Source organism: Etheostoma spectabile, chromosome 22, assembly GCF_008692095.1.
Source record: "Etheostoma spectabile isolate EspeVRDwgs_2016 chromosome 22, UIUC_Espe_1.0, whole genome shotgun sequence".
In the NCBI taxonomy this organism is placed as follows: domain Eukaryota; kingdom Metazoa; phylum Chordata; class Actinopteri; order Perciformes; family Percidae; genus Etheostoma; species Etheostoma spectabile.
Window position 1 is genome coordinate 3,202,501 of NC_045754.1, and position 11,397 is coordinate 3,213,897.

Here is an 11,397-nt window from a genome sequence, read left to right on the forward strand (position 1 = left end):
TGAAAGTGATCAATTGTATTTGCAAAGAGCGTTGTGTGGAATCCAATCCATTTTTTGGGGTAATTTGGTTAAAAAGAAACTCATATTTCAGATAGAGATATTTTTTAAAGGGGTCAAATTTGACCCGAGGACAACAGGAGGGTTAAACTTTGCCTGCCACTTACACACAGCTTTAAAATGTAAGTCCTTCTTTTTTTAGTGTTTCTTTTTATATTCAACTTAGTAGTTTTAACTTAGTAGCATTTAATATCTGTTTATTAATTAATATCTTTATCACGATACTCAATGTTATTGCATAATTTCCTCATGTCATGCAGTCCTTATACACATTGTTTCAGGCAGGTCAGCAATGGACAGTAGCTGATTTAACTGGCACACACACACACACACACACACACACACACGCACGCACGCACGCACGCACACACGCACACACGCACACACGCACACAAAACCACAACCACAACCAACCCACATTTCTTATAATCCAAACAAAGAGAAATTGGTCACAGCTTCATCCCAACTTCCCTGTGTGTGTGTGTGTGTGTGTGTGTGTGTGTGTGTGTGTGTGTGTGTGTGTGTGTGTGTGTGTGTGGTGTGTGTTGTGTGTGTGGTGTTGTGGTGTGTGTGTGTGCGCGCGAGTGCATGTGTGTATGTGCGTGTGCTGAATTCTTGATAACCACTCAGGAGGCACTTTCAGGAATATGCCACAGATAGAATTGTGCATTGCTGTCACAAGAGGGTGCTGTATGATTTTCGAAAATAATCTGTCTCTTTAAGAAATCACAACCGCTGTGCCTGGTTCTGAGAGCAGAAAGCAAGTAGCCCTCATTGATCCGTCCGTCTCGGGGCAAAGATGGAAATCTAATGTGCTGCTTGACCATCCATCACACGACCTCCGTAAGTCTGACATCAGTAACTCAGTTACAGCTTCAAACCAAGGTGATATTGAGCCTCAGCTCCCGCCTAATGTTACAGGGACCGGTCACTCTGATGTCTTAAGCAAAAAGATTTTATGTAGAGAAAAGGTCTTCATCAGGGAGTTTTGGACCTCAGAGCCACTGCAGGGTGGCCACCAAATTATTGTCAACTTTTGAAAGTTTTTTGACATACATACAGTACATAATACCAACATATTATTGGCAAATCTACTGTAAATCCCTACTGATGACCGTCTAACTGGCCTACTGAACCCACTCAACATGTTTCAGAGGGTGGGGTAAACCCACGCAGACATGGGGAGAACATGCAAACTATGCATGTGTGTACAGTGACAACAAAAGGCATTCTGCTCTATTCTCCTTGCTTTGAGGCCACAGTGTTATCCACTGGACCACCATGCCGCACCATAGCTTAGTATTCTATGCAAAAAAAAGTATAAAGGCTTTAGGCTGTCCAACACCTTATTGTAGGCCCAGTTTAACGCCGAAAAAAGCACGGGCAAAAGTGACAAAAACTTTACTGAGATCCTGTTATTAAGCTGCGCCCTGCCTCAAACGTGCACACACACACACACACTCTCTCTACAATACCAAAAATCCAAAGCTATCAGCTTTTGAACACCTTGCGTTTTAATTCCATTAAGATGCATAAAGTCAAATCCAACTTCGGTGCTTTTCTAAGTAATTAATGTGCATGTTTTTTCATCCATTGCTCAGTCTAACTTTAAAAGACATCAGTGGTGTGCGAGAAGCACTCGAAACACAATGAATTTCCTGCAAATATCTCACACTTAGCTTCTGACCGGTGTGGAAGTTCTTTTAGTCTACAAATACATCAGGAATAAAACTATGGAGTTTCAGCACTTTAGTATTGCTGTGTCTTGCCATAGAAGTACCTGGCAAACAGCTGGTGAGTCAGTACTGTGATATTTACGCCGGTTTTAACTTGTATGTCTTATGTTGGGACAGTTTGTGCACTGACGGAGGGCGTAACTGAATAACTTCCTGTCCACAGTTTTCCCGTTTGCAGCCTCTATAAGAACTTGGCAACGGGCGGGTATGAGCCTCTGACGGTAATAACCTTAGAACACAGTTTCACGGTATTGCAGCTTTAGATGTATTATTTTGACATATCTGGGTAAAAAAAAAAATACAAGAATATATTTTATTTTGAAACTCACTAGGAGGCGGAAGTGGACGTTTGTGGATGTAGACTGTATACCGCTGTATAACATGAACCGGGTAACCGGCCCAATGCCTAATGAGAAGCAGGACTCCTCACCTTCGAAGATGGACTGGTTGTCGTAGTTGGAGCACTGCGTCTGGCTCATCTTTCCCAGCTGCTTGTCCATGCTGCTGCGGCTGGGGATGTAAGCCTGGACGTTGAAGCAGTAGCTCTGCCCTCGGTCCAGATCACTCAGCTCTATCACATTGGTCTTAGAGGTGTACACTTTCTGCCGACAAACCCAGAAGGGAAGCATGTAGTTCATGTCGTCCAATTCCTGTGCGTTTGTAAGCCGCCATGGCAACGTGTGCTGTTACTCACCTTGCCGGAGCTCTTATTTTTCCCATAGGTGACTTTGTACTGCAGCTGATCGGAGAAGACGTCCCTGATGTTCAGCTGGCGGCCGTCTTTGAACAAGGCGGTGAGCGGGTCGGTCACATACAGGGTGGTCTTCTTTCTGTCTTCGCTTACCTCCAGCTTGAAGTCAGGTCTGTCTATATCAGCTATGGAGGATGGGACAACGGGGTCAGAGGTTTTGTATGCCGGCAGACAGAGAGTTCATCGGTGCATGCATCTCTGAATGTAAAGATAAATGGAGGGTGACGATTGTAGCCGACCCCTCTCACCCCCAAACACAAACTGTTTGAACCCCTCCCCTCTGGCAGGAAGCTGCAGTCCATCTGGACCAAACCCACACTCCATATAAACTGTTTCTTCCCCTCTCAGCTATAGTCAATTATAGAACAGCAGTTTTTCATTTGCAGATAACTGTGTCTCCATGGCTGTTTGCAGTCTTTCCTTCACCCCCTCAGAGAGACAGTTTCCAGTTACTTTACTGAGGCTTTCTTCAACTTGCATAGAAAACCAAGCAGTCCGAGCTGACCAATCCCAGTTCTTGTAGTCTCCTTGTGGTGCATCTATACCCAATAAATACCGTTACTTTAATGGTGTCCCCTAATACTGTATCTGAAGTCTCTTTATATAGACCTTAGCGGTCCCCAAATGCTGTTCTGAATTTCTTTTATATAGACCTTAGCGTCCCCTAATACTGTATCTGAGTCTCTTTTGATAGAACCTTAGGTCCCCAAATACTGATCGAATCTCTTTATTAGACCTTGTGGTCCCCTAATATTATCTGAAGTCTCTTTATAAAACCTTAGTGGTCCCCTAATGCTGTATCTGAAGTCTCTTTTAATAGACCATAGTGGCCCCTAATACTGTATCTGAAGTCTCTTTTATATAGACCATAGTGGCCGCCTATACTGTATCTGAAGTCTCTTTTATATAGACCTTAGCGGTCCCCTAATACTGTATCTGAAGTCTCTTTTAGATAGACCTTAGTGGTCCCCTAATACTGTATCTGAAGTCTTTTTTATATAGACCTTAGTGGTCCCCTAATACTGTATCTGAAGTCTCTTTTAAATAAACCTTAGTGGTCCCCTAATACTGTATCTGAAGTCTCTTTTATATAGACCACAGTGGCCCCCTAATACTGTATCTGAAGTCTCTTTCTTGGTGCAGAATTACAGCCACTAGAGCCAGTCCCACAATGAGCCACAAAAACCTCCATAAAGTGACATTTTCATGCTATGGGACCTTTAAAGGCTACTAAGTTCTGCATTTCTGTTATTTTCCGTATTCTGGGGATTTGTTCATGTTGCCAGTTGAATGTTTTTTTGTTGTTGAAAGAATACAGAAATATATACTGTGTACTGTATGTTAATCCCAAGAAGTAAGAAAGTCAGCGTATCAAAAGCACGTACTGTCTTTGTAGGGGCTGAATCGCGGTGAGCTGGTGTGGGGGAACTCGATGAGCTCCGAGATGGCCCCCAGCGGGGGTTCAGACAGGACGTCAGCTGTGTAGTAGGCGTTCAGGTCTGTTAATGAGCTGGTCAGATCACACACTGTCACTGAGGAGCGGATGCAGTGGGGGTTCCTCTGTCTGTCCCCGTTAGTCCTGCGACACATGATGGAGACAAAGCAATCAGATGAGCGTTAAAACAAGCTCAGGCACAGCTGGAAAGGCTGATTTATGCTTTTGCGGAGGCACAGCATCTATTTAACGCAGAAGCATAAATTTAGTCTCAACAAGAAGATTTTAACACATGACTGTCAGAATGCAATATTTAATCACAACAAGATACACCTCTGCAAAAAAATTATAGATGTGAAAGTATGTAGGAGAGCATCGATATGGCATTCATAAATGATGTCTGTCAGATGTTTAAGGGGAGGTTAACTTTTAGATATCACCATGAAACGTCCCCAGTTCATTACTGACATCAAGACAATCCATTCTTTTGTATTGTATCCCAAGTTTTTTGAAATTGTATGTTAAATATGCAAATGAGGCAATAACTAATGCTAACAATGAATGAAGCCAAGTTCAAAATTCTCGTTTCATTTTGTTGACACGTTAGAGTCAAAGGTTTTTGTATGCCTCTCTTTATCACTACCATGAATCCGACACGTTACTAACGGCGTTAACGCAAACCCATTTTAACAGCGTCAATTTTTTTTATCGCAAGATTAACGTTTTTTTTGGCCAAGCAAACTTTGTCGTTTTTTTCACATGCTGTTGTAACAACTTGTAACGTTAGAAAAACTACAACACCACACCGGATCTAGCTAAACCGGAAACTAAACGGGCACGCCGCACACACTCCGTTTGGGCTTGCGAGCCGACCAAAGAGTAGTAACGTTACGTTTTGAGTGGACGGTGAGTTCGAGACGCTGAAATGGATAAGAAGATTCGGAGTGGAAAGTTGACTTTTTAAAAGTTGCCAGATGTTCCATTGACCAGACCAAAGTGATCTGTGTGTTTGGTCGTTGTGAACTGAGCTATCATCGGAGCACGGCCAGTCTGAAATACCACCTGGTGGCCAAGCACACAGCTGATGTCAATTTTTTCACCCTTTTATTGAGGGACAGTGTTACATTGTGTGAGAGGTTATTTGCTCCAAGTGAGAATGTTAGTGTGAAATTGAACACTACAGTAGGCTTTATGCCAATGTTGTTTTCAATAAAAATGATTTACACAAAGCGAGCTGATCCACTTTTCCATGTTGATAAGAGCATTAAAATACGAACGAATATGGGGCAAATAGAAATCAAGGGACATTTTGAATGGATAAAAATGTGTGATTAATTGTGAGTTAACTATGACATTAATGTGATTAATCGTGATTTAATATTTTAATTGTTTGACAGCACTAGAGAACACTGTCAACAACCATTAACAGAATCATTTTTTCTCCATGTTTTTATAAGCAACCAATTGTAGGAATCAGGTTGTGAATGATACATGAACAGCACCTCTGTTAAACCTTCATAATCCAGATAGGAATGGAACCAAAAATAGACAAAATGGAGTGAAATTAATGTTTTCTTTCCACTAGCCTGTAAAAGACTAGATGTCATGGAAGACAAATAGACAAAAAAATGTCTAAATTGACCAATGCGTGAAAAAAAGACAATGTTTTTGTAGAGTCTTGCCTTAAATCATAATCTGCCTCTTTCATTTTCCTTCTTAAAGAACCATTACGGTGTGTGTGTGTGTGCGCCCTTTCATCATCCCTCCTTTCTAAAATCAACATTCAAGTTGAATCTTTCCCTGGATCAGTGATGGATTCTTATCACGCCCGGCTGCCAATAATCTTTCCTCCAAGGTTACTGTGTCAGAGAGGAGTGCGCCTCCGTCGACACACTCGATAACACCGATCAACTTTGGGAGGAACGGATAACCCCACGGGAAAGCTGGGAAGGAAAGAATTGGGATGCAGGTTCTGTACTTACGCGTAGAACTCCACTGTGTAGGAGTAATCAGCTGATGGTCTGGGCTCCCAGGTCAAAATGGTTTTAAAGTTGGTGGATACCCAAGTGACATTCTGTGCTCGGGGGTAGGAGGAGCCTGAAAGAATGAAAGAGGCCGTGTGAAATATTCTTCCTGATATGAGGAGTATCGTATACCGTTAAGAAAACGATCAAAGTATTTGATCGTTGCAGATACATAGACATATTCATGTAGCCCATTAAACTATGCTTTCAATGGAATGATACCTTCATAAGTGTGGTCCTTCCTTTACAGAACGTTTACATGTGATCACACTGACTTATTCAGGAGAAAAAAACTCCAAGAAGGCGAGATGATCTTAATTAGAGTATTGCATGTGGTTCATGGTCTCATTTATATTATTTATTGTTTATTATATTGTAGGTGGTGGCTTGAGCGGAAGTAATAAAATTATATTTCTTTTCTGGGTTTTTTGGGGTTTTGACTTTGAGGGGGTGAGCCATTCCACGTAGGTGTAGCTTACTGTGCCAATAAACTTTTCTTTTTCTGATTCTTTGCTCATTTTCAGTGTTGTGTAGTTTCACCAGTTACTCAGAGCGATGCTATCTTTCTTAGACGTTTCCTGGCTTCTAACCTCTTCTGCACAGAGTGTTGCCTTGAACCAATCCTTATCATTTGACCCCATATACCCGATATATTGTCATATTAGTTTTTTTTATGTCAGAAATTAACAAACAACAACAAATTAACAAATTAACACCCAACTTGGCCCAAAATAACTTTGATGTACCATGCTTCGGAGGTAAAATATTGGTTACTTTCATTGAATTTTGGTTGTTTTATTCAATTTCATAGCATTTGGAAGAAAAAAATTTTTTTTTGGTTTTAACTCAGAATGTAGGTATTATGTCATTTAAATGAGGTTTATTGACCTATTAAAACAAAGTGTTAAAAAGAGGGACAAAACATTTTAAAAAGCACCAAAATTCATCAAATAATAGCAACAAAATGTTCCCGGGAGGACAACACAAGGGTTAATAATGTGCGAATAATAAAAATCAAAAAATGCTATGTGTCGTGATTTTTGTGACGATTTTAGAATTGATTCTTTTCCCTAGACTCGTTGTCTTTTTTTTTTTTTTTTTAAACCAAAGGTTCACCAAAATATTTTCTCTCAATACGATAGCGCCGACAACGACTATACTTCATATCCGTTTCCAAATAAAAACCCATGTTATGTTCTCCTTTACATATGAAATAAATATCAGACCGACTGACTGACGTGTTTGTATTCTTCTGAGAAAACAACTAGTTTTTAGAAATGTCTCATGATATACTGTCTCTAGAAGTGCATTATTCAACGTTTGTTTTTTTGTTAAAGAAGGAAAAGAAGTTGCAATACTCAATGTTATTGAATCGCAAAACTTTTAGAACCGTAATAAATGAAAAATAGCAATACGAATTGAATCAGCAGCCATGCATCGCAAAAGAATCACAGTGACAAAAGCATATCTCAGATATGTCTCAGCCCTAGTGAATAACCTAAACAAAAAGTGACAACTTAAAACTCTAGAAAATGAATTATTACAGAAGTAATACATGTGAACAAATGTATAGGCCTGCAAGCATTTGTGACAAAGAAAACGGTTGTAGACAGTAAAGAGAAGAGAGGAAAGGCGTTGCTGCTACAGTATGACCTGATCATGTGAAGCCATGTGTTTACATATTATAGCCTAATAACTACTCCATATATCGGAAGGCCTTTTTTTTAAATGTTGTATTCATATTTTTTTTCTGTGCATTTCTGATTTTGCCATCTAATAATGTAGACTAACCAACACGCTATAACTCCCACACTCGCAGCACCCTGACTTTACAGATGCCGAAATAACACATTGATGCTATTGATTGCTGAAAATAAATTGAAAACAAATTGAGAAGCATATTCCAAAATGATGTCATTTTCCTTCATAAGGTCGGATGCCTTTGGAACAACCTGCCCGAGGGGATAAGGCTTGCTGTGACTTATTTTTTTTAGCCCTTTTATACAGTGGTGGAATGTAACTAAGTACATTTCCTCAAGGACAAATGTTGAGGGACTTCTACTTTACTTGTCTTTTCTTTTCATGCCACTTTCCACTTCTACTCCGCTACATGTCAGAGAGAAATATTCTGCTTTTAACTGCACTACATTTATCTGACAGCTTTAGTTACTGTACAACTTAATAATAATTCTGAAAACAAAACACATGTAGTTTAGTATGATATTTATTATAAAGAAAACTGGCCAACATTATAAGGGCCTACAAGTCCAGCTGTACGATCAGACCATTAAACACACAGCTGGTTTCTGCATCGAGAACTTTTACTTTTAATACTTTAAGTACAGTTTCCTGATGATACTTACATACTTTTACTAAAGTAACATTTTCAACGCAGGGCTTTAACTTCTAACAATGTATTTTTTAAAGTACAGCATTAGTACTTTTACTGAAGTAAAATATCTCAATACTTCTTCTACTGCTGCTTTTGTAAAGCATCTTTTTTTACATCCTGCTGTCTTTTTTATCCTCTTTCTCATAGTCTCTTTTTCTGTCCTTTAGAGCGGACCCATCTTTTCCTTTTTCACTATTACAATCTTGTGTATTTATAGGTGTGTGTGTGTATGCATACATATATATGCACACACACACACACACACACACACACACACACACACACACACACACACACACACACACACACACACCACACACACACACACACATTTGAATACTGATTTGTGGGTCCTTTATTTCCACTGTCAGAGCTCTTTGTAAACCATTGTTTTTTTAACGGTGCTATCCAAATAAAGTTGTTATAATCATAGACATCCAATCAATCAATTAATGAATAAGACATGCGCGCGTGCTGCGTGGACTCACCTGAGGCAGGGTGCGTGGAGAGACAGAAAGTAATGAGGAATAGAGCTGCTGCTTGTATTTCCACCATGTCGGCTTCAGTTGTTCTCAGGGACGCAGAGGGTTTGTCCGACACTCAGATCCAGATCTCTGTCTCCCTGTCTGTCTGTTCGCTCCTGGACAGTGGAAACTGTAAAATCCTTCCGTCTCGCTTCTAGTCTACTCTGACTCCGAACCCCCGGTTACACGGGTCTAAGAGCGCGAGGCTTGGCCAAATAAGGAGCGTCCGGCAGTGGCGTCACCGCGAGACTGGGACAGCTATTATACATGCAACTATGCGCGTGCCTGTCCCGCTCTCTGAGGTCATTGATGTGTGTGTGTGCGTGTGGTGGTGGTGGTGGGGGGGGGGTAATCTCCTGGATTACAACTATTTATCCCACCACACTCAGAATCTCCCAATCTCAGACCAGACTAGTTATTGTCTGATATGATATATGACCATTGTTTTGTTTTTCCAGAGAATGGAAGTATGTAAAACTGGGATTTTTTTTTGAAGTTGGAAATGTTTTCACTTTTCGTTTTTCTTAAAAATCTTGTCACCAGACCGCTTAGTTACGTAGAACGACTCAAACCAATACACCAGTGTGGGGAGAAGTGAAGTATTCACATCCTTTACTGAAGTTAAAGTACTCATACTACACTGTGAACACTACACTGTAGTCAAAGGCGTAGAGGACACTTTACATGATGGTGCCCTCTGTCCCACGCACTTACTTATGAGTAGGCGAGTGTGCACGTTACTTTTTTTTTGAATGCACTGTTAAAGTAGCAATGAAATGCTGCACTATTGACTTTAGACCAGGTTTTTGTTGATCAACGGCGTGATCACTTCCCGCTGCCTCAAGATAACAATACGCCAAGAATGCACCTGAACACACCTCCCTGTACAACCAGCTCGCCCATGGGCGCACAGATGGGGGCATGTGTATTTGCTATTTAAATGACATGGGCTCTGGGCATTCTTAAAATCTCAAAAGTGCAAGATAGGGGCCAAAGTGTAATAGAATAAATCTTCTGTCCACTAGTTTTAAAGAAGACAGGTCATGCCCAAAAATCTCGAAATACATCAACAATGTTTTTGCCTGCAGAGTCTAGCCTTAAATTGTAATCTCTTTGTTATTTTTTTTGTTGCAGATTGTTGTGTCTCATTATGTGTAGTACTGACTCAACTGGGAGAGTTTCATGTCCATTCTTGTGTTGGACATGCTCTAGTGTCCAGTCAGCTGACGTTGGACACATCATGGACTGTTGCTGCTACAACTGCTGCACAACATCAAACACCGTGCTGCTGGATAGAAGGTATTTCAGAAATGAGTGCTTGTCAATAGTTTAGTACACTGTTTGTCTCTGCCATTCCTTCGATGCCCCTTGCCCACTGCAATATCCGACGCCCATGTCTGATCAACTTTTACAGTAAAGAGTTACTCATAATACAATCCACGCTGCAAACTACAGGGTTTTATTACAGTAACTCCACACAATAGGCCTGAGATAAAGGTTTCCTCATGCTGTAAAGGTGGGGCACAGGTTAATGAGCCAAGAGCAAACATTGGTTAAACAGAAGTTCTTAGCTACGACCTCATCTGACTCAGTGTTCATATTAACCCTCCTGTTGTCCGCGGGTCAAATTTGACCCCTTTAAAAATGTCTATATCTGAAATATGGGGTTCTTTTTAACCAAATTACCACAGAAATGGATTGGATTCTTTACAGCGCACTTTCATTCCTGACTAAACTCATCTGTACGTTCCTCTGATCTTAACTATTAGTCAAAATGATTCATAATTACTGCTATTTTAACTCAAATATTAGATATAATTCTATAAAAATTAGGGTTAGTGACCATGAATTTCAAAAAGTGGTGTTAAACTAGTGGTAACAAGGTGGCGTTAGTGAAAACCTTTGAAAAAGTCTGAAAAAGGGACAAAAATGTCAATTTTTTGTCCCTTTTTGACCCGGGGGGACAACACAAGGGTTAACAACTTAGCTTCAATCTGCCCAAGGATGGAACTGAAGAATTCACCCTAATGCCGGGTGCAAATTGCATTGTCTCTATCCATCTACACACATTCCTCTCATTCTTCATTGAGCCCTATAGTAGTATAGTAGTTGGTTAAGTCATATTTGATGAATGGATGACGTGTGTCACGTGTATTCCAGTAGCATGCCGACCATTAGACCACACATAGTCTCTGTTCCCCAGAAGCCTGTTTGATTGGACTAGAGCATCATTATGGATCTAACAGACGCTGCAGTGGAGTGCATGAGTCAGGACAGCCACTCGTCGGGCAGCACTAGTGGCTGAACTGGAGCTCTATTTATAGACTAGACTGTTGTATAAAGGCATGCTACATCTCCAGACTGTGATATCCACAGTTTACATCAAGTTTCCATCTGAAAATAGTGAAACATGAGGATCAGTGTTTCCCAAAGCCCAAGATGACGTCCTCACATGTTTTGTTTTGTCCACAACTCAAA

The 11,397-nt window shown here is 40.6% G+C and overlaps 1 protein-coding gene across 1 annotated transcript in view; it reads right to left on the reverse strand.

Annotated features, from left to right (window-relative positions):
• Window positions 1–9,135, reverse strand: part of f3a (coagulation factor III, tissue factor a) — a 12,502-nt gene extending 3,367 nt beyond the window's left edge. Inside the window, 5 exon segments of the mRNA XM_032503398.1 lie at window positions 2,224–2,395; window positions 2,488–2,669; window positions 3,930–4,123; window positions 5,962–6,076; window positions 8,884–9,135. Coding sequence (XP_032359289.1) covers window positions 2,224–2,395; window positions 2,488–2,669; window positions 3,930–4,123; window positions 5,962–6,076; window positions 8,884–8,950 — 730 coding nt within the window. The 5' untranslated portion in view covers window positions 8,951–9,135.
• Between the last annotated feature and the right edge of the window lie 2,262 nt (window positions 9,136–11,397).